Source organism: Onychostruthus taczanowskii, unplaced genomic scaffold (genome assembly GCF_017590055.1).
Source record: "Onychostruthus taczanowskii isolate IOZ18803 unplaced genomic scaffold, ASM1759005v1 scaffold4, whole genome shotgun sequence".
Taxonomy (NCBI): domain Eukaryota; kingdom Metazoa; phylum Chordata; class Aves; order Passeriformes; family Passeridae; genus Onychostruthus; species Onychostruthus taczanowskii.
The window spans coordinates 21,171,944-21,195,064 of NW_024501459.1; the positions used below are offsets into that span (position 1 = coordinate 21,171,944).

At 37.3% G+C, this 23,121-nt stretch overlaps 1 protein-coding gene across 7 annotated transcripts in view; it reads left to right on the plus strand.

Moving 5' to 3' along the window:
* The window catches only part of VPS13B (vacuolar protein sorting 13 homolog B), a 429,942-nt gene that overhangs the window by 321,389 nt on the left and 85,432 nt on the right, over positions 1 to 23,121 (plus strand). For all 7 annotated transcript variants that reach the window (XM_041413097.1, XM_041413101.1, XM_041413100.1 and 4 more), the window contains 2 exons: positions 1,354 to 1,491; positions 13,691 to 14,098. In XM_041413097.1, the coding sequence (XP_041269031.1) occupies positions 1,354 to 1,491; positions 13,691 to 14,098 (546 nt within the window). The remainder of the gene's footprint in view (positions 1 to 1,353; positions 1,492 to 13,690; positions 14,099 to 23,121) is intronic.

A 23,121-nucleotide genomic window follows, 5' to 3' on the forward strand; every position in this document is an offset into this window, starting at 1 on the left:
GAATCATAAAAATGTGGAAATTCTCGTGGAGAATATACAAATCTGTTGTATGCAGTGACAGCTCTTAAATAACTCTTGAGAGCTGACTTCATAAATGTGTAGCAGGAATAGAAGGAAGAAAAGACTGTAATGTATATGCCATACAGTACAAATACTGCTGTAAAGTCATTGCCTGAAAATTGATCAAATAAAAACAAAAGAATGTGCTAACTTTTGATCTTTTCCATATAGATCTAAAGTCATGATCAATTGGTTTCAGTAGGTTCTTTGAAATCACATAAGGGTTCATATGTGCCAAGTTTTATATGAATCACATGATAAGGTCAAGAAACACAAATTCCAAAGCTGGCTTTATATACCCAGTCCGCATATGACTGTGATACCACAATACCATATGTTGACTATAACAGTGAGTATGTAAATGCTGTTCCTGAAAGGAATTAATTCAGTAAAACTCAAAGCAATTATAGTAGTTTTTAATTGAGTGAAAAGGGGAGAATAGCTTCAAGAAAATCTCCTTAAGTTGAGGATGAGACAGACATTCAATGATTAACGTAGCAGACTTGACAATAAACAATAACATAGCAGACTTGATAATAAACAATGACTGATTATTTATAATTTAAGACCATAATGCCAGAATTGAGAATGCTCATAATGAAGGTCACGAGCCCCTAAAGATTAAAAAGCCTTTTTACCCAACTGTTTTTGCTACGTGTGATATGTGGAAAATGAAGACCAGAATAGCCTTGGATGGATTTAATTTTAATGTACTTCTGTAGTATTACAGACTGATCAAAGGAACACCATTCAAGGTGGCACCCAGGAGTAGCTACTGATTAGCTCTTGAGTGAAGCTGCAAAGGGAATGGTACAGCTGCACTGTTGTCGTGCTCTGTTCCTGAGCTCTCATAGCATTCTGTTTTTTTTGCCTTTATAATTTACCTTGCCATTATTATTTTCTCTACTGAGCAATGGCAGTACAATCTAGTAGCAGGTTTTGAGCACAGATTCTCTTGTAAGGACTCCTTAAGTGTCATTATTTAATCATTAATTAAAGCTGAAATTGTGTGGTATTTGCAGTGGTCTTGTTTTATTGGTGTATTTTGCTCATATTTTACTTGGTATTTTTGCGATTCAGACTTTGTCCTCTTGCCCAAGGGTGCATGCATTGTTCCACACATGCATCTGTCTGTAAGTGCAAATGCTATGTAAACCAGTTATATTAGGTATAATATTTACCATATTACATTTAAAATTCTTTAATTTTGTCTAGTCAATTTTGTATGTAGCATTCTGTAATATATCATATTCCTGGAATATAGTTAATGACTATGATAATTATCATCTGTAGATCCTGGGAAGACTCTACCAGAAGCTTTGGATTATTGCAAGGTTTGGTTGCAGACAGTAGCAGGAGAGGTAGATGCTAAAAGTGGTATTCCACCTCCTCTTATCACTGTGCAAATTAAAGACTTCCTTAATGGACCAGGTAAGTGCTGCACTTTCATCTTTCTTTTCCAATGTAATCTACTTTTAGATATGCACACATGCACACAGGATGGGGCCCTGATCAACCTGATCTAGTGGAAGGTGCCCTTCCCGTGGCAGGGGAGTTTGAAGGAGATCAGCATTGAGGTCCCTTTCAACCCTAATTATTCTATGACTCAGTGATGTCAGATAATCAGAAATGTATTCTATTCCTTGCTCACTAATGTGAAATTTTCCTCTGGCAATTACCCTGAATGAAAATGAAAACTGGGGAATGGGCGGTCCAGGACCAGTCATTGGTTTAGGGTTTAATTATTAATTTTCTTCCCACAGTAAGTTTAGAAAGGCTGAATTTGTCAAACTTCCAGCAAAATTCAGCCTACCTGCCTCTAGTCCTAGAAAAGTGAAATGTTATTGCAGTTGTGTTTAGAAAAGATGACTTTTATAATGTTTCTGAAGATTTTTCTTGGCCATCTTCTCTTGGATTCTTTGGATACCTGGCTCTAGAAATTCCAGTCACCCTAAGTACTGATATTGTAAAATCTAAAAATTAGTTATATTGTGTTTCTTTAATTAATGTAAGTGATGTAGTGTAGAGGTTTGTTAGCCTTTGCATGACATAATGTGACTTGAAATCCCACTCCTAGAGCATCAGAAATTCTTGCAAATTGCATTCTCTATTTTGTGAAGTATGTATTTATAGCTGCATTACAATGAAGAATAATTGAGGTTATAGTGAAAGTTAAAAAATACATCGTAACTATTTTCTCATATGCATATTTGTTATAGTTTGTTGAATTATTTAACCTATTTCTTTATCCTGAATATCCTTACTTCACACAGCCCAGCTGTTATCAGCCATTTAGTGAGGAGCTCTTGAGTACAGGATTCTCCTGTTCATTCAGTTACCTGTTCATACAGTCTTACAGCACACTATCTAATCCTGGATCTGCAGCAGAATTTTCTTTGCGTGCCTTACAGCTGTAGCATCGGAGCACTACAGAAATACTAATTTACTGCACAACCCTCACATGGATGATGGAATACTATGCCCTTGCCATTTCACAGAAGACAATTAAGGCACAGGGGCATTAAATATTTTCTCATTTTATTAAGGTTATCAATTTGAAACACACAATTTCGTTTTCCAAAGTACTTGAAAATATAGAATTTTATGTTGGAAACACTACTCATATTGTCTTTGGGTGAAGCAGGAATAATTTCTGAATATCAAAGCCCAAGCCATCAAACTGAGTAACCAGTGAATGAAACACACATATCTGACCCTGACTATAGATACTGTGGTTAAGTAGCTTGAAAATGTTTTTTGCACACAGGCAGAGCTTTCAAGGAAACAATAAAGTATGTGAACAACCTCATCATTACCCCTTTTTTTTTTTGTTTGTTTTCCAGCTATCTGAAAACATAATTTCAGGGAAGACTTTTGTTATATTGATCCATATTTGGGTACCTTAATAGGCATTTGAGTCTTCAGGCTTGCTACATGTTCTGCTACCATTTGAGAAAAAAAAAATGGTTAGTTGATAGTGATGATGGCTTTTCATTCTAATCAGGAACAGCACAAGAGGGGTTAAGATATCTACTATCAGGGACTTTTTGATCACTGCTGCCAGAATGGTTTTCTTTTATCCTTCTGCTACCAGTTCTTGTATGTCCTCTGTCCCCACGTTTGTCAGATTTCCATATTCCCAGACCTTCATTTGTGCATTCCACTTCTCTCAAGGTTCTCACTGTAGTTTCCTGGCACGGCCTTTATATTTAATTTATTACACACCTGAGGTTGTTTCCCTGATGCTGTCCCGTCAATAGGACAGATTCCTAGCAAAAGTAGCAAACATAGAAATTGGACCAGCTTGCAAAGTATATATTCACAAATAATGTAAGTGTTCACCCCAATCTCACCAGTTCAGTTGTATCTTGCATTAGTGTTAAATCTCTCCCCTCGATAGTGTTTTGCTGAACTGGAAAACCATAAATTAATGCATCATAATCTTCAGTCTGTTTATTCTTGCAAAGCATTTAAAACTTCAGAGATTTCTTCCAGGACCTATTCTTAGCCAAAAGGCTTTTTTTCATCATCTTTTTGCTGCTAATTGGAACTATCATTACATATGACTCAACGGTAATTTCTATGAATTTTAATGAAGTGTTTTCCAGTGTAGTACAACAAAACAGCTCCACCATCCCTTGCAGATTTTTCTAACCTCAGCTGTTACCACTATGAGATCCTCTTCAAATAAACTAACCTTTACCAAGAAGCCTTCCTTGGGGGATGGAAGTTTCATTGGATGAGTAATGGAAGGCTCATTCTGCGTGTGATTGCGTCAGAACAGCACATGCAGAGAGTTACAAGAGCCTGACAGCTCCTCAGCAGGCTACTGGAAAATGAGTTACTAACTGCCCTGTGGGACAAGAAGTCCCCTAACCACAGCTTCTTCCAGGGTGAGGTAGCTTGGCCGTCAGCAGGCCTGGAGAAAGTGTTACACCACCAGATCCTAGCTCAGCTGGCAGTTGTTCTTTGAGGACAAGAACCTCAGCAAAACTCCCAAGAGCTCCTGCAAGATCAACAAACAGTATGTGTGATGGGAGACAGCTTAGCTAATCATTTGAATAAATAAAGGCACCGATGGAAGACAGCTTAGCTAATAAATTAAATAAATAAAGGCACCAATGGGAGACAGCTTAGCTAATAAATTGAATAAATAAAGGCACTGCTGTAGTGGAGTTATGTTGCAGGCCTTGAAAGCTGTTCTTTTTTGGTGAATATCTGGCAAAGAATGCTGCTACTAAGTGACCTGTTTTCTAATGACATAGAGTGTGTTTCATGGTGATTTATGTATATGTGGTTTATAACTGTAGTAAGTGAATCGCTGAAATGTATTGAATATACTGGTAGGTGCTGCCTGTTGGTTACAGATGATCAACTGTTCTGGAAAGTTGATCATCTGTAAGCACATTTTTGAAAGCTGTGCCTATGCAGACAAAAATATGTAGCAGTTGGGATAACTATACGGTTTTCTGTGTCGATTTCAAGTGTTCAGAGTTCAGTGGTTTAATTGTAATGCCATTTTTCTTTCAAAATACATTGTTGGTGTGCTGAAGTTAAATTTCAAATATAAGAACCAAACATGCCTATATTTTGTAATGCAAAATACTATTGAACAGTTAACAGAAAAAAATCTGCTAGTGTTTTCTGTGTTAGATAAAACCAGCACTCCTTGCAAATAGTTTGTCAGCTGAAGTAGATAAGTAGATGGTGTTCCACAGAAAAGTCGTATGGTTTCACCACACAGGAAACCAGGTTGTCAGTCTATATTAGCTCGGAGATCAAAAAACTACAGCAAGTAGCTAAACTTGGAAACCACTAATTAAATGAGAATAACAGGATACATTAATGCACTTCTTGCCACATGAGTTGATTATTTTGTACATTTTTGGCAAGTAAAGAAAAACTATATTTCTTCCAGATTTAAGGTAATAGGATCCTAGGAGAAATAAGCATTCATCATCAGGCCTGTGGGAACAGACCTCGACTTTAACCCCACAACGTATTAAAGGACTATTCGTTCTCTTTCTACAGAAACTAATTATGTAAAATTTTTTGAATTCCATTTACATCACTTTACGTGATCCTCTATCTTTTATATTCAGTCTGTTACTGGATTGTACATCCAATTTTTGTCTAATACATTAAAGTGAACAGTTTATTGCTTCAGCATTAGATATAATTCATTATGTGAGGAACAAATATGACCATCTTGTTTTAGCAGGTTTTGAAAAATTATCGTCTTTACCTTTTAGTCCTCCTGGATTTTTTTTTAAATCACCTTCCTTACCTATAAAAGCTCTCTTTGATGTAGTCTGTCTGGATGCAAATGATGCAAGAACATGTTTATGAAGTACAGCTTCATTAAAATTGCCTTTAAATACTGATACACTCAAATTATGGATGCTTTATAGTGAAGTCCTCTTTCTGCAGTAGTTTCTTGGGAAGGCATTGGGTTAGACATGAAGTAATGGAGGTCCTTGATAATTCAGCTTTATAAATAATTTCTGCAGTAGACAATATCCAAATAAACTAAGAAATGTTGTGTCCCACTGAAAGATAATGTGAGAACTGGGGAGCTGGTGGGTTTCTCCTTCATGCCCTGCCCTCCACACGTGATCTGGGGACCACAAGGGGCACAGCAGGGGATCTTGGCTTAAGTATAAAAAATAATAATCAGAACTGCACCATAGCACTCTCTCCGGCCTTTTTTCCCCACTGTTTGCAGAGGCAACAATTGTATCCATTACCAAGGTCAGTGGTTTGGAGAAACCTGGAAAATAGCAGCTACCAGAAACCCTCTAGAATAATATCTCCAGCAGGTGATAGATTAGTTGGAACAAATTGGAACCATTGCACTTCAGCAATCCTGGTTTCTTTCAAGCTGTTTTAAAAATGTCGTCATTTTAATACACAATATCAGCCCTGCGGAACAGTCCACAGCAGGTTAATTTGAATCATATGATGTATCACTGCCCTCAGCTGACATGAGCTCCGTTCCATGTGTGAAGCCATAATAAATCCATTCCCAACCGAGGCAAATTCCCTGTGAGAAGGTGAACTAATCCAGGCCTCACACTGGCATGTTAGCCCTCCGTAATTGAAAGCAGGGCCACCTGTTCCCAGCACAGTTAGCCTATAGAGAGAAAATTAGCATTAGATCAGATACTTAATATATTGAAAAATCATTCATACTACTTGCAAGTTCAGCTGTGGGCTGCTTAGCATGACATCATATATAAACCTAGGAATGTGCCCACTTGATCCCAGTTTAACAGTTTTGTTAACCATGGTGTTTGTTAACTTTGAAAGGAGAATTTTTTGATTTAATGAGAGCTGACACGTGAGAAGGGGAACTAGCCAGGGTGCAGACTTTTCTAATTAACTCTGGGTCATTTGCAAAACTTTTGAGCTTTCTAGTAGGGCTTTTTTTTTCCCTTTGCTCTTTTACAAACAAGTTTTTAAAGCACTGACACTGTAGCCATGAAATTATATTTATTTGATTAAGAGGGCAAAGAGAAATATTCCAAACAGGTGTACCAGCATGTAGGTATTGCTTTGGACTTGACACATCTATTGTCTGTAATATCAGTGTAATAATGAGTAAAATCATCAAAGTAACTTTCTAAAAACAGTGTCTGCAACACTTATTTTAAATTTAGTTTTGTATGTGCCTAAGTACAGGAAATGAAAACTGTGCACTGGAGCCACATGGATGAGTTGAAAAATATTTTCTTATAATATTTTCAGTGTATTGGCATTCTTTTAACACTTATTTCAAACATTTGCTCCATTTTCTGAAATCTTTGTTGTTTTGGGTTTTTTTTTCATCCCATGTGTGTCTTAATATAGATGTATTATTCAGCAGCTAAGCGGAAAATAGAGAGTATTTATGGGTTCTTTTCTTTTCCACAAACGTGCTCCATGACCTGGAACAATTTATTTCATCTCACTGTATTGTGCTTCATCTTCCCTGACTCTCTGTTGAGAGAGTTAATGTTTCCCTTAGCCTGGGTTTTCCTTTCATGGAAGTGCCTCCCGATGCCCCCATTATAAGTTTTGGCCTCACCACCCAGCCCTTGGCACACTTCTGCATGGCATTGAGCTGTATTTGGTAGCTGCACAGTTGCTTAATTTCAGTCATCATCTACTGAATAGCAGTAACCCTCCATTGTTTATTAATGGCATCTTTGGGCTTCTTGACCTGCAACAATCTATCTTGATTTACTTGTGACAGTTCTAAAAAATTAAGAGAATTGGATCACTCTGAGCCTTGTCTGAGATCCCAAAGCTGGAGCTGTTAATGTCTAAGTGTCACCGTCACATCATGTCGGTGACACACCAGGTCATGGAAGAAGTGGTTGTTCCTGCTGGGGAGCACCCAGCACGGCTCAGCGTGTTTGAGCTCCCTGAAGGCTCCAGTTTGCAAAATTGGCCTTACAATTGCTGTGTGCTGCAGCCCCTTTCTGTGGGGCTGCAGCACAGAGACAGCAGCGGGTAGGAATACTGAGCAGTGACTACCAGTCTCTTCTAGACTAACTGGCATCTGTCTCACAGAAGCAAAATGCAAGATGGACTGCAGATGGCCTCTGAAGCCTTGTCTCAAGTTTCTTCCTCGTTTTCCCTTGATCCAAATTGGGAATGATGAATTAGAGGATAAAAACAATTAGTTGGGATTCTTCTTGCTTTTCAATTTCTCTTAATTTGTGTCTCTTTTGATGCTTGACCAGGCAATTGAGAACAGTACAACTGGTCTTTCCTTTACATGTCTCTTTCCTATTTTTATAAATTTAATTTTTGCAATTCAGCCATTACCCGTTTGCTGAAGGGCCACCCTGACTCCAAATCAGAATCAGGGCTCAGGATTACCTTTACCTTCCTCATATTTCCTGTTTAAAGTCCCTACATCAGGATGGATGGCTAAGGGAGAAAGAATGTCACTGTTTGTAAAATGTTTCATGCCATCATCTGCTCCTCTCCTGTTTAGGACTAGGAAATTAAATCATGTTAAGAGTTTAGGATAAATAGTAGGTTTTTTTTCTAGAGAAGTACTGTATATTAAGAAGTTTAATATTTCACAGCCTACTTGGGGATGGGGAGAATAAGATCCATGTCTAACCTCAAGGAGAAAGACCTGGGCTTTTCTATTTTAGCTGTGAGAAGCAAAAGATCCACTGCTGAATAAGGGTTATGGAAATCAGTTCTGAGAAAATGACTTGTTTTTCTCTCTCACATTTCAACATTTCTTGGTCTTTGAAAAGATCCCAGTCTTATAAATTACAGAATCATTAAGGTTGGCAAAGACCTCCAAGATCATCAAGTCCAACCTTTGACCTAGCACTGCCATGGCAACTAAATCATAGCACGAAGTGCCATGTCCAGTCTTTTCTTGAATACTTCAAGGGATGGTGACTCTACCACCTCTCTGGGCAACCCATTTTGATGCCTGACCACCCTTTCAGTAAAAACATTCTTCCTGAACTGGACTTCCACTGGCACAGTTTGATGCCATTTCCTCTTGTCCTGTTACTGGTTGCCTGGTAGAAGAGGCCACTCCCCATCTGGCTCCAGTCTCCTTTCAGGAATTTGTAGAGACCAGTAAGGTCCCCCTTGAGCCTCCTTTTCTCCAGGTTAACTAACTCCAGCTCCCTCAGCTGCTGTTCATAAGATTTACTCTCTAGACCTTCATTGCCCTTCTCTGGACACTCTCCCCTTTGTCTAGTGAGGGGCCCAGAACTGGACACAGCACTTGAGATGTGGCCTCACCAGTGCCCAGTGCTGGGGACAGTTTCTGCTCTGGTTCCGCTGTCCACACTGTTGGTGATACATGCCAGGATGCCATTGGCCTTCTTGGCCACCTGGGCACACTGGCTCATGTTCAGCTCCTGTCAGCCAGCACCCACGAGTCCTTTTCCAAGAAGCAGCTTTCCAGACACCTTTCCCCCAGCCTGTCAGGCTGTATGGGATTGTTGTGACACAAGTGCAGGACTCACATTTCACCTTATTGAACCTCATAGACTTGGCCCATTGATCCAGCCTGTCCATATTCAGCTTTTGACCAATTTTCATGGCGTTTACTTTCTGGTATCTAAGATAAAGAAAATATTATGGTAGTTTTTAAGTCATAGAAGTAGTAACATTTTGTACATTAACTTATGGCATATATTAGAATAAGTCCACTGAAGCTTCCAGCTCCAGTAAGCTGTAATTTACTTGGAGCAACCATGTTAGGAGCTTTTGTTATTTTTGTGTTGCTTATACATCCTTAGCCCTCCAAAGAAAAAGTCCTTTTGAGTAATATCATTATTCACAGATGAAAATTATATCTTCCCAATACAAATTTGAATGTTATGGAGAACAAGAATAAAATACTTATAACCCTGCATTTTTTTATCTGAAGCTCTAAGTAATAAAATGACAAAGAAAGAAATTGCTTCAGACAGAAATTTCAGAATGCTGCTCATAGGTTTCCTTTTATAGTTGTTATGATTTAGTTCAAACAGGCCATATTGAATCCATTGGGTTTTTTGTAATAGATTTCAAAATACATAATAAATGTAAGTAATATGATGACTAATGGGTCAAGTGAAGTTGGAACTTTTAAAATGAGAAAATAGCTGGAAACGGTTTTCAGGAAACTATTCCAGTTGATTTTTGGTCCCCCACAAGGTGTGCATTAACATAAAACTCCGTAGAATCGCCTCTGGGACCTGAATTCCCTCTCTGATTTCATTATTCCAAAGTGTTTCTTTTTCCTCCACTGTTAAGTCATCTCCTGGTGTGGTGGGAGCATATAATAAGTGTAATTTATTTATATTTATCTAATCTCCTTTTAACTCTCTAGTTATTTCATCATTCTGTTTCCTAGCTGCTGTTCAGAAAGTTGTGAAGGCTAATTAGAAACTAATAATTGAAACACATGGATTTACTGGGTAATCTAAAGAGAAGCAGTGAAGAAATTGAGGAAGAGAAAGAACAATTCAAACTCAAATGCTATACTGTAATCAAAAATTGCTTTGATACCAAGTAGTTCCGTTTGCTTTAAGCATAACAGAAATACCTCTCTTGAATGCACTCAATTTGTAAGCACAGTAATTTTTTTTCACTTTTTTTTGCTGGAAATAAATAACACCTGGCAAAATAAGTTATTGCTAATACATCTTAAATCTAAAGAATGCATGGGTTATAATTTTGGTAGCCAGTCACTAATAGGCAAAGGAGAAGCTGATGTAATGGAAGCGTTAAGATGACTTTGAACTACCTTTTGCTCTGTGTTGATTCTGATGTAATTCTGGGGAATTCAAAGAGTTAGTGGAGTTACAGGAAGCCTGTGTTTTCCTATGGGTATACAATCTACATAGTGTTATGTGCTGTTCTTCCCAAGGTGTTTAAAATAATCTAAAAAAAACTGTTACACTTGGATTTTGCACCGCAAAAATTTTATTGCAGTTGAATCTGAGTGACCCATAGATTTTAAAGCTCTTTTTAGTGCATTTTGATTGTCTGGTGAGGCAGCTGAATATCTATCTTAATCAACTCCTATAAATAGCTCTTCATGTTTCATCAGTTTTCATTGTTCTGTCCATCACTTAAATATATTTTCCTTAGGAGGAATGTTAAAGTTTCTCTTACATTGCTAAGGATAATGTATAAAAGAGGTCAAAGACTAAAGATTGCTCAATTGTGTTTTTTCTTTTCTTTTTGAATGTTTTACTTAAAATACCAAAGAATCTCTTTACATAATCTTTAACCAGTTGTACAAATAACCTATATCATTATGAGATAGTTAAAATATTTCCAGTGAAGGTTCCAAAGTCACATTTTCTGCAATTATGCTTCTGGCTGCCACCACATTCTGTCAGGGCTGATTTACTGGATAATAATAATTTCATACAAAACTTTGTCAAGTTATCAGTCATGACAGCATTTTTCTGTGTGACATGCATGGTTTCCAAACAGAAAAGAGGGAAGTCATTTGCATTTCTCTGGTGTCGTAGTGGCCATTTTTTTATTGCCTTCTTGGATGAGTGGCCAAGAGCAGTGATAAAAGCACAGGCCCAAGTGCTGAGCATGTTCCACCACTGTGCTGCAGCAGCACCCTGTGTCTTCTCTGCCCTGGCCAAAGGAAGCCCCAAAAGGAGCTTCTCCCTTTGTGTTCATCTCCTTTTCCATCCTTTTGGATGTGTTAAGCTTTGGGTTAAGCCCTTGACATCTGTTGAGTCAACTTAGGTTTGGGCGTCAGGGAGGTTTCTTGGGTTTTTTCCCCCTTCTGGGATATATTACTATAGGAAAGTGCTGGCAATCAGATGCGTATAAGATAAAGCAATTAGATTTAAAAGTTGCCATACCAAGGAATAAGGGTCCTCCTTTACTACCTTAGAAACTTAATTTATTTAGCAAAAGCAATAAGTAACATCTGTTTATTTTACTCCTTTATTAAATACAGCACTAAGGGAGAAATTTAAATTTATAAGGCAGTTGTTTGGTTGGGTTTTTTTAACATTTTATTTTATAAACTCTCCATTTGACTGTTGTAAATAATGTCATAATGTCACATGGATCTCTACTTTATTCCTAACTCCTTTCTCAAAGGAAGGAGAGGTCTGCTGATGTCTGCATAGAAGGCAGACAAATCTTGGGATATTCCAAGTGCCAAGAGGGTAGGGAGTTTATCCAAAGTATTATGACATTTTTCTTCCCATGATTTCAATTAAAATGTCAATATATAAGGATTTTGGAAAATCTTCCAAGTTGGTCTTGTGTGGTTTTGAATGCCTGAAAATCCACAGAGAATCATTGAGGTTGAAAAAAGACCTCTGAGATCATTGAGTCCAACCTTTGATCAACACCGTGTCAACCAGACCCTGACTAAGCGCCATGTCCAGTTGCTTCTTGAACACTTCCAGGGATCCTGACTCCATCACCTTCCTGGGCAGCCAATTCCAGTGTTTAACAACCCTCTCCAATCCTGTTTTCTTCTAATGTCCAGCTTTCTAGCTTTGGTACTTGCGTTCCTGCTGGACCCACATATTACCTAGTGTTTTGCCAGTTCCTAGTTTAGTGTGGAAGGCTTTCAGTGCAAGAGAAAGCATTTTCAGACAATCAGCAATTAAAGTTCTAAGTTAAAAATAGCTTTTTAGTCTTAAATTTCAGTTATCTGTAGCTTGTGGAATAGTGCAGACATTTTTCTAAGATTGTTTTGGTTTTTTAAGTTCAGCTATGACAGATCTTACACAGCCATTAATAAATTTGTCTTATCTTCGTAGAAAATGTGCCAGATATTTTTGGGGGGAGGGGATCAGAAAAGTACTTTGCCACCTGCCTGTGAGTCTATGAAGTCAATATAAACCTGTTCTTAAAAGCAACTCTGAAACTCTGCCCCTACAGCTCTTTACTGTTGGTGTAAAAAATTATCTAAAGAATGGAAGAATCAAGCTCATTAGTTTGCATCAATGTTAAGAGTAAGATGTGATCCTGGACAGCTTGAAACTAGTTTCTATGAAATATTCATTAATCTGTGTAAAACCTTCAACAGACAGTGTTTCCTGTATATATTTATAATGAAACTCGAAACTAAGTAGTGCTGTTTGAACATTTCAACTATTTTATGCACAGAATTTTAATCACTTTTGGTTCATGGGGTTGGGGCAGTGGCAGTCAAACAGCAAAGGGAAAAGCCCTTTTCCCCATAACCAGAGTAGCTGTCTCATTACTGGTCAAAAACTGAATTTGAAATGAAAAATCTTAAAAACTAAGTTAGAAGTTGGATTCTGTAAGGAATTGTTACGTACTGATGCTGCAGCACAGAAGTAAGTTTCAGCCTTCTTCCTGCCTGTGAAATAATTTTGGCGATTCCTACATCTCAGCTACCAAGATATCACTATTAATAATGTTGTTCATATTAATTGTGGTTCCTAAAAATTCTGTGAGTCTTTTAGTAGTCTGAGAAAGACCAAAATCCTTTTTGGTGAGGAGATGAAAAACATTTCAAAAATAATAATGACTTTTTAAAAAATTTTAAAGCTATTAATTATTCCAATCTACCTGGAAAATGAAGAAATCTAAACATACCTCAGTTTTTGTATTTGCTTTTTATTTCACATTTCACCTTGAAAATGCTTTGAAGACTGCTGCATATGAACTGTGTAGGAAACAACACAATACACATGTTATTCACTCATTTAAATGTGTTGAAAATGTTCGCTGTTGGCTTTGGAGTTTAGTCAAATAGTTCTTCTGGATATAAAACTCAAGAGAATGTGAAGTATATTTTTATTCTGACACAAAAGAACTAATGTATCTCCCCTCCTACACACTCAAATAAAGAGAGTGTCTTTCAGATAGCTGTGGTGATCCCTATGAAGGGATGAGATAAAATCCACTTTGCGCCATGTTTCTTCCTTTAAAACTGTACATAGTTATGGTTGCTTATAGTATTTTTAATTATATTTTAATTCCAATTTATTGCTAAAAATACTGTTTTGTTATGTTTTAACATTGATTCAGTCCTTGTAATGAAATATAGTGGAAATATGATGGAAAAGCTGTTTCCGCTCCATGCTTGTATTTGCACACAGCTTGAATAAATGCACGATAGCTTGTCACATTTCTTTCTCCCAATTCTCCCCTACAGCTGACATAAATGTGGACATATCAAAACCTTTGAAAGCAAATCTCAGTTTTGCCAGACTTGACCAAATAAACCAGTTCTTGAAGAAAATCATAACCACAAATGAAGATGTGTCCAGGAAGGAGGCTGCTTCATCAGCTGGCATTATTCCAGATGAGGACATCACTTTGATATCCAGACACCCCAGTACAAAGGACTTTCTACCTGCAGCCCACACCAGCACTGTGCAAAAGGCTTCAATGCAAGAAAACTTGTGGCAAGCCCTTTCCTGCTTCCAGAAAATTTCCATTCACACCGTTCAAATGGTTGTTTTGATGGAAACCATCCCACACCCCAGTAAACCTTGTTTGTTAGTCTCTTTCTCAAACCTCAGTGGAAGCCTGAATATTAAAAGTGGACATAAAACTGCAGGTAAGACTTTTTTTTAAAGCTGGAAGAGCTACTGGTTTGTGTGAGTGGTGGTCTAGTGACCATTTCGAAGTGTGGGGCATTGCAGGGAACTGCTCCAGCCAGCATCATAAATCCACAACAGAAAATAGCAAATCCCTGATAGACTCTATTACCCAAGTTTTCCTTTCTTTGAGGGAGCACCCAAGAATGATTAATTCTGTAGTTAATATCCCCTAGCTTGTAATTACTAATTTATTGATGAATTCTGGCTGAAATAGTGGTTATGAGAACCACTCCTCTGGTATTGCAATAATTTAGCACATAATTCAAAGGGCAAAATTTTGACAGTTTTCACTCTGTAACTAGATTTTCTTGTTAGGACCTTTGTTTCTGTCTTTAAAAAATGTAAAAATAATTGTTCAGAGCCCTGACAGGTGCTACTATATAAATATTGGGTCATGCTGTTATTCTCCTCCAGATTTATGAAGTTTTCAATTTTTACATGTTTCCTCTGCACACCTGAGAGTCATACAGGGAAAACAGGCACTCTGGCCTCATTACTGAAGCACTGCAAGGAAACTTAAAGCCTCAGGTACAATTAACCAGATATCAGAGACTCATTTAAAATTGAGATATTTTGAGTGTCATTGTAAATTGTTTTATTAGCATTTCAGTAAAATTAATAAGATGGTGTATTTCCATGGTGTGGAGATGAGGCAGATGTAGGTAGTTGGGAGAGTAGCTTGAGAGGTAGAACAGTCTCTAGCTGAGAGGAACAAGTTGTTGGCCAGCTGAGGTGGTGATTTATTTCTTTTTCATCAGAAATATTTTTCCTCAGGCCAGCAAGTTCCAGTTCTTCTTTATTGTTTTAAAAGTTAAAAATGAAAAGTTTAAGGTTCATAGGACATGAAAACCCGTGAAAGAGCCGGGGCCAGAAACTTTTGATTTATCGATTAATAAACAGCAGTGCAGGCAGGAGCAGTGCCTGTGTTCCCACGCTTTTCCACTCAGATCACAACTCTAGCACAGAAGGCACTGCAGCTGAGTAAAAGCCTTTATAATGTGCTTTAAATAGTTTTAGTTTTGTTTCTGTGTCATAATGCTCTTCCCTTCCATGGGTTCCCCTCTGTCATTTGTGCATTATCTGTCCCATGGTACGTTATGGTGTTCGGATCATGATTCGATACATCAAAGCCAGGCTGTTCCCTCACTGTTCTATAAAGCAATTTGGCAAACTCACGCTGTATTTCACTTACCCTGGAGGTTTTCATCCTCCCAAAAGGAGGACGTACCTTGCCTTGCATGTTAAGCTTCAGAAACATTTTCAGCTATGAAGTTCTCTTTCTTAATTCTTCTGGCAGTCTGAGGAAATCAATCTTTATTTTACACGTTATAAGCCATACATGAATCTTCAGTATGGTCATAGTCTGGCAGGCATTGTGAAGTGGAGCAATACTGATGTCAAATCTAATGAAAATGGACATCAGTTACTGCTTATAAAGAACTTCCATAACCAGAAAATTAGTAGACATCAACAGACGCTTTTCACTTATTTTTTGCTGTTAAAAATAAAAGAATAAAAAGAAAAGTACATCTGCATGAGGTTTTGCATACTGTTATGGTGCAGTAAATTAAGTTCTAATTAGAGCAAAAGACATACTTTCACAAAGCTGATTGAAATTGTCAAAAAATCTTTTAAGAAATTGCTTGGATTTTTTTTTTTTTACAGTTGTTGATCTGAATTTAAAGTGCTGATAGAAACCAAGGTGGAAATTGCAATTTCAGGAGAGAAGATAGAATACTCATTGTGGGGGAAATGATATTATAATCTTATGTTAAAAATCTTTTAGAAGAATACCACAGTTGCTAACTAGATTTGTTTTATTATTGCAAAGAAATTATGCAAGCTAACCCAATTTTTAAAATATTTTAGCTGTGTCTTGAGAGGAAGGAGCATTTAAATATTTCAGCTCTTCACTACTGTTCTTTTCATAAAAGGTTTTATAGATACACCTTCTGAGCTGAACAGGGTTAACATCAGGTTTTTTTAATAGAATGAAACTAATACATGAATACTTGCCTGTGTCTTTGATTTTACAGTCGAATAACTATTGTGACCATCTGCAGCAGCTGCATTTTACGAATTATTTGCTGAACCAAGCTAAGCGCAATGACAAAAGTAGTCATCTCAGATGTACTGTTAAAACAGAGGAAGAAAAAGGAGCATTGCTTGCCTTTTGTACAGTATGGCCATCTGCTGTACAGATGTTATTATATAGAATGACTTCAGATACAATAATTGTAGAAAATTTTCATTAAAACCTCAACAATTTGCACTTGTTTACTTGAATCTGCATAACTCCCCAGTGAGACAACACAATACGCTTGGGGTTTCTTTGGTTCTCACTAGCTTACTCTTTGATCCTTTTTGATGTGCTGACTTTAATAAACATAGTTAAAAACACTATTCAAAAACATCATGGAAAAAAACTACAAAGGAACAATTATAGCAGTAGAAACTACTCTAATCCCTTACTTACGCAAGCTATTTTTAGTGAAATATGGTTTTTTACACGTTTTATGTGGCAGAGTTTTATAAACAGTGTAAACGACCCCTTTTCCAGACGAGTTTTAATGCAGGAGATGAAGTTGTTTTTTAAGGAATCCTATTTGCTAGGAATTACTGAGCAAAAAAAGCCTTGCAAGAATATATATTGTTGGCATTTTCCCTCACTTATAGGGGGGAAATAAAAGTGCATGACCTTGTGTATTGCTTTCATTTTTTTTTCAGCTGAAATTAAGAAGAAAGCTTGCTATCCAACTTTTTTTTTCTAATTATCAGTTTTCCCTCTAGACTTTACTCGTTTAATCATGGAAACTAAAGGCATTCTAGTTTCACTTTTCTTCTTAAATTCTTACGAAACTAAAAATTTTTAGCTTCTGAAAAACAGCCCCGCCAATTAGTTGAATGATTTCGCTTCTAACAAAATTAATTATAAGTGTTGAACACTCACATTGCAGTTGGATCAAACTAAAACACCGCTATTTCTATATATACTGCTGCGCTGTTGTACAACCCCAAACCTTTAGTGTGTTAAGGGACTTCATCTTTTGGACATTTTTCAGGTTTTAGTACAACAGTTACTTATAACAAGATGGTTACTATTTCTGTTAGAATACTTATGCTTCCCTCTGTACTCATGTTTAAATACTAACTATTTTGGTTTTAGTAAAATAATACTGTTATAGACTATATTGCGGTGTACTGACACAAAAAGAAAAAATAATAAAACAAAACAAAATCCCTTCTCAAAAAAAAAAAAATTTACTTTAAAAGAGGCTACCATTATAGTTTTCCCGATGCCCTTAAGGGTAAGACTTCATCATACTGATTTTCAATAAAACAATTATCTTTAGTCATTTTATATTTTGTGGCTTGGAGTTACAAGTTAAAACTTGTACCCATTTTTTTGAAAACCAAACACTTAGCTTGGCAGCTTATTTGTACTGTTGATGAAAACCCCAACTCCAAGACCTGCTGTTAGACCTGGTTCAGTGATTTTTGTCCTCTGAAGTACGTGGCATCTTCCATAAATGCTAAGAGCTGGAGTCCCGTGTACCCAGTCAGATCTGAGGTCGCTTGGTATCGTGCTTGAGGTGTGTGACTCACTCCTTAACTGTCACAGGGCATTAGAACTGAAGTAAGTTTTAGCAAGAAATACTAGAAAATAGAATGCAATTCTAAACATATGGCTTTCAGTTAGTGTAGGTTTGTAGTTGAAATTAGCACTACCTACCTGCCAAAAGAGCAGATAAATTAAGAGAAGTTGAGGACCATTCTTTCCCCAAAGTGAAAGACCGCGAGAAGCCTGTAGCCTCTCAGTGGAGCCTTATTTTACTCTGGCTGGACACGGGAGGGAAGTCGTGCTGCTTGGTGTCTGAACTGAGAGAGTTACGGACATAAAATATTCCAAAGATCATACACAGAATTCCCCAGCCCTTTGTCCCATATGTAGAGATGATTACTTTAGCATATAAATAAGGGGGAAAAAATAAACACTAGTTGAGCCTATGATAATTGCAAGTATTTTTACTAAACCTGAAAATAATTACAGAACTTTTAGAAATTAAATGCAGATATGAATTGGTATAGCGCAAAGACCAAACTTCAATTTGGAGTTAACTAACTCCCTTGAGAAAACTCTGCTAAGGCGTTGTCATAGCCTTTGGATGCTGCAGATATGCAAGTTAGCCCGTGGGGAAATAAAACTTTAAATTAGATATGACTACCTAAAATAATATGCAGCAGTAACAAGCCATTTACAACACCCAGAAGGCATTTGTTACTTTTAGAAAGAAATATAAACTCTTTCCAACACTTGAACAATAGGAAATTAATTCTCTGTCAGTAAAAGCCAGAGGACAAACTAAATATTTAAATGGCCACTGAGGACTGAGGTGGAAGTACAGCTTGTAGACAGCTATACAAATCACTAACAAACCTTAATGAATATTGGGTGTGGGCATCAGGGTCCTGTCAGATTTGACACCGTGTCCCAAGTAGCTTAAACCCAACACTCAAGGAAAGGTGGAGACCTCATCAGGTCTCTAACATCTGGGATTTTATTTGTCATTTTGGCATATCCTGCAAGCGCAAAAGAAAGAGTAAAAGGGGATTATCCTGACAATGAAATGAGTTACTGAATCTTGTGATAATGAAAAGCAGAAGAATACTAATTCCCTTCTATAGTCCCTGAGGTGGAGGTGCGTTTATAGTTCTGCAGGAGTATAATGTAGGAGGGAAGAACAGATGGCCTAAAATCCATGAAACAAGACACCATCTAATCCCAGGACTGAGTACCACTATTAATCCTGGTCAGATTCCCTACTGATACTTTGTAATAGGCTTCAGAATTGCTACTGATGAACTAGCACGTTAACTTCAGAGAGTAAAAAAAAGAATTAAAAGTTCCTTGAAGGTTGTTTGTTCAGGCACTAATTTTGTAGACTTGCATTTGCTATCTGAGTAACTCGGCTTTAAAAATATTTCAGATTGAACTTGATTCAGAACAAATATGGTTGGGTTTTTAATCTCTTCAGTTTTTATTGTGAAATTAATTACATATTTTTTGTGACTGGAATTTCTTTTGGTAGTGGGATCCCAGTGTGTATGTGGTAGTAGTAGGTGATACAGTATTTACATGGAAGTCAATTTAACAGACTGTTTAAATTCATGAGACAGTAGATATAACTGTGAAAGCTGGATGTTTTCTTTATACATTTTTTGCTTTCTGTGATGTTCTTCTGGTTCAATCTTCATTTTTCAGTGTGAGGTATAGGACACAGAGGTTAGATATTATTTCCAATTGTAGGGACCAATTACTTAAGCTGTTTAAATTGTTGCTATACTGACATGTTTCTTCTTTTTCCATGTCAAGAATATTTTTATGGGATGGAGTCACTAGCTTGGTGCTCAGACAAATGGTGCAATTTCATAGGAAATTCAGGTTATTGTAGCCACACATTTCCACACACTGCCTTGTGCTAGCTCAGTTACTTAGGTAGCTGATCAGTGGGTTGAGTCAGGGCACTCATTTCTCTGAAAACTAACCTAATACTAAAGAAGTTTAAGTTAAAGATGAACTCCTTCAGTTGGCCCACTGGACACAGGTACGCTTTAACGACCGTGCTGGCATAAATGAGAATACAGAGAAGTATACAAATGAGGAAGGATTGAAGGGAGAAGACTGGAATACTCCTGGACTGCACTGTCCTTGATCCTCAGGAGCCACATTCCAAGAGTGCAGGGAAACCTGTTTGGTTCATTGGCCTGGGTGTACCTGTCAAGCCTTGAACTTCCACAAGCATAATTGACTGGGTTAGAGAGGCCCAAACAGAGCTCAGCTGCTGCCAGACACTACCTTCAGGATGGTTTATTTATAAAGAAAAGTTACCCTCTATTTCATGGATGATTTAGTTTACTAAAGCAGTTAAAATTCACTGAATCCAGTGTAGAGCCAGAGGAGCAAGACATCAAAGCTGTAATTCTAAATCAACTTTGTGGTGATTATATTGGATACATCTTGAGTGGCGTCCAGTGTTTTGTAATGCTTCATTTGCTGGGCAACCATTCAGTGTCTGATTTTTCAGTTGTGCTAAGTATCTACAACTTTAAAGATCAGTGACATTTTTAGGTACCAGCTATCTCCTGATAATAAGCCAAAGTTTTCAACCAGCCACCTCAAATTAAAATGTGAAAATGCATAGATCTTTTTCTTAATTGAAGAACATCCCCATGTCCATCTGTAGAGCTGGAGTAAGAATGTTTAGCTGCTTTTCTGAAACCTGGTGGTATCTAAAAATGTTTATGATAAAAGAACCAAGTACTACTCATATCAATATAGCACTCACTTTTGAAAGCTGGACTCACAGACGCAATATGAACACTATTTTGGTGGTTTATATTGTGCATTTTTCTCCACCTAATTGGAATAACATAAGGCAATATGGAGCTTTACAAATATATTCTAAATTACCGTACTCCCAAGACAGCCTTGACCAGTAATTAAAATCCCTTTGGATCTACCTTTGGATCTAAACTTTAATGTGCCCTCTGTGATCAGGCATCACAAAATCCAAAATTACCAAATCACCAAGTGAATTGAGATTTTTCAGTTATTTAGTATGCAGTAGTGTAATGAACATGATGTACCTGCCCAGTTATTCTTTGAGGGAGATGAGCTCATTTCAAATAGATAACCATCTTTGACTTCTCTTCTGATTCATCACTGACCTGAACTCCATTTGAACCTTGTTAGACACAAAACAAGCAGGATTCCTGGCCTGAGCTATAAAATATAATTAAGCCCTTTTGAAATGATGTGTAAAAGAACATAGCTTTACCCCTACTATAACTACTACCACCACCACAACCAATAAAGTTAAATCAACCACTGCCTGTAATGGATTAAAATAATAAATGTTCCTGGATTTTAGTGTTTGAAGTACTTGAAGAAAACAGGCTCCCAGCAGCCAGTACCGCTGAATGCATGGGGACATTTATTAGTGATGAATTCAAGGGTTTGGCCTGTTTAAGATCATTACTTTCTGTTTACCGTGTGCTACACATCCCATATTTTTACAGAGCCCATATGTGTCCCAATGTAATGCTGAAAAACTCTCTTTCACTAAAGAATAGCTAATTGGTAACATGTAAGTATTGTTCTCATGGGGAGAATGAACCATCATAAGATTCAGCTCGATACTAATGAGAAATCCAGTGCGGTCAGTGGATTGTTAACTAAATCTCTCCTGGAAAATTGTTCTTAAAATTGTTCTTTACTACGTTTTGCCATTTGTTTGCTACTCCTGTTTCCAGACTTGAGTAAATTGGCCGGCTCTTAAATTAACTGCAGTATTTCCCCTGCAATTATTTTTACAACTTTTGTTACCCTTTCTTCTCAGAAGATGGCTTGTCAAGGATACTTGTGAACAGAGCGTTATAACTGTAGCATAACTACCCTGTATGTGATGTATCTACAGTTTTCCTAAGAGGAAAGAATTGTGTAGACAGTTGCACCAATATATTAGATATAGTGGCATATTTACATTTTAATAGCTGTCTTAATGTCAATGACAATCTGAAAGTAGGTACTGAAGTTACAAATGTGAAGAGTGAATGTTCAGAACCAGAATCATAGACTATCACTTTAGTAGAAGGTGAAAGGAAAACCACTTGCTAATTGATCTTCAGCAGCGAGATTGTATCCCTGCCCCCCAGGCGTGGAGGACCCATGGGGGAGCCTGGAGTTCTTCCTTGAGAGGGCACCAGGATCCTTTGGGTGGGAATACATTTGACAGGCTGCTGCTGGCAGTGAGAACACATCGCTCACATGCCTCTGAACCAGCACGGCTGCATCTGTGCTCTGGGACACACGCTCCTGCTTCTGAGCTGCCCCAAACTCGGGAAAGCAATTTTCTTCATCGTGCTGTTGTTTGTAGCAAAGCTACTGGCTTTTCAAAAGAGAGCTAAGTGCCAGTTCAGTGCATTTGCTACCTTTGTTAAAATACATGTGTTTTCATTTTCTTAATTCTCTTGTCCCCTATTGAAGTTTGCCAATTAAAATCATGCTCTGTGTTGCATTAGGTGACAGTGCAATGAACCAAACAGCATTTGCAGCTAAGGAAGAGCAAATGCACAGGGAATAATAGAAGGAAAAAAGCTCCTTCTATATTTCTACTCATTTCATTTGGAGTTGATTCAAATGTCAACACTGAAATGTTTTTGAAAACAGAAAGTCCATGGTTTCTGTCAAAACATTGTCTTTCCCTTTGTTAACCAGGAAGAACAAACAGCTCTTTTTTAATACCTGTATTGCTTAAACCTAAGTGATTGTTACTGTAAGGCAGGGATTATTTTTATATATTTGCTGCATCTATTAAAATGTGCCAGCTCTTTCTTTTTCTATTCACACAAAAGGATTTATGCATACACAGCAATTTAACAAGGATGAAGCCTCCTATTATTGAGAAATGCTAATGCAACTCTACTATAATTATATATAAGCCCTAATCTAACTATGTGTAAAATTGTATTAGGTTACTCAGATTCTGTGAGATGTCTTTCTAAATCTTAGCATAAATCAAGTGTGTACTGATTAAGAAAGATGCTAGAATATGAAAGTAAATGTCTTTAGGTAAAATTTTTTCACTGTTTCTGTTGTAATGACTTCCACCTTTAATTTTGGAGCAAGGTAATTTTTTGAATGTGACAAGCTAGCTATTTTTAAATCCTCCTATGTTGTTTCCAACCATATAAAATACCTGGATATTCCTTTTGAGCATGTGTCATCATAAAGGTAATCCTTGCAATAGCACACAGAAGCCTGGTCTAAGTTCTCTTCTGCTCCATTAGTGTAGATGTGTTTTGTGGTGCTATTGTGTTTCTGGCTGGAGTCTGACAGGGGAGGGCTGGCAGCGTTTTTTAAATGCTGTCCAAAGCAAGTGCTTCATATTTATTAGTCTCTTGGAGGAGTATTTTAAAA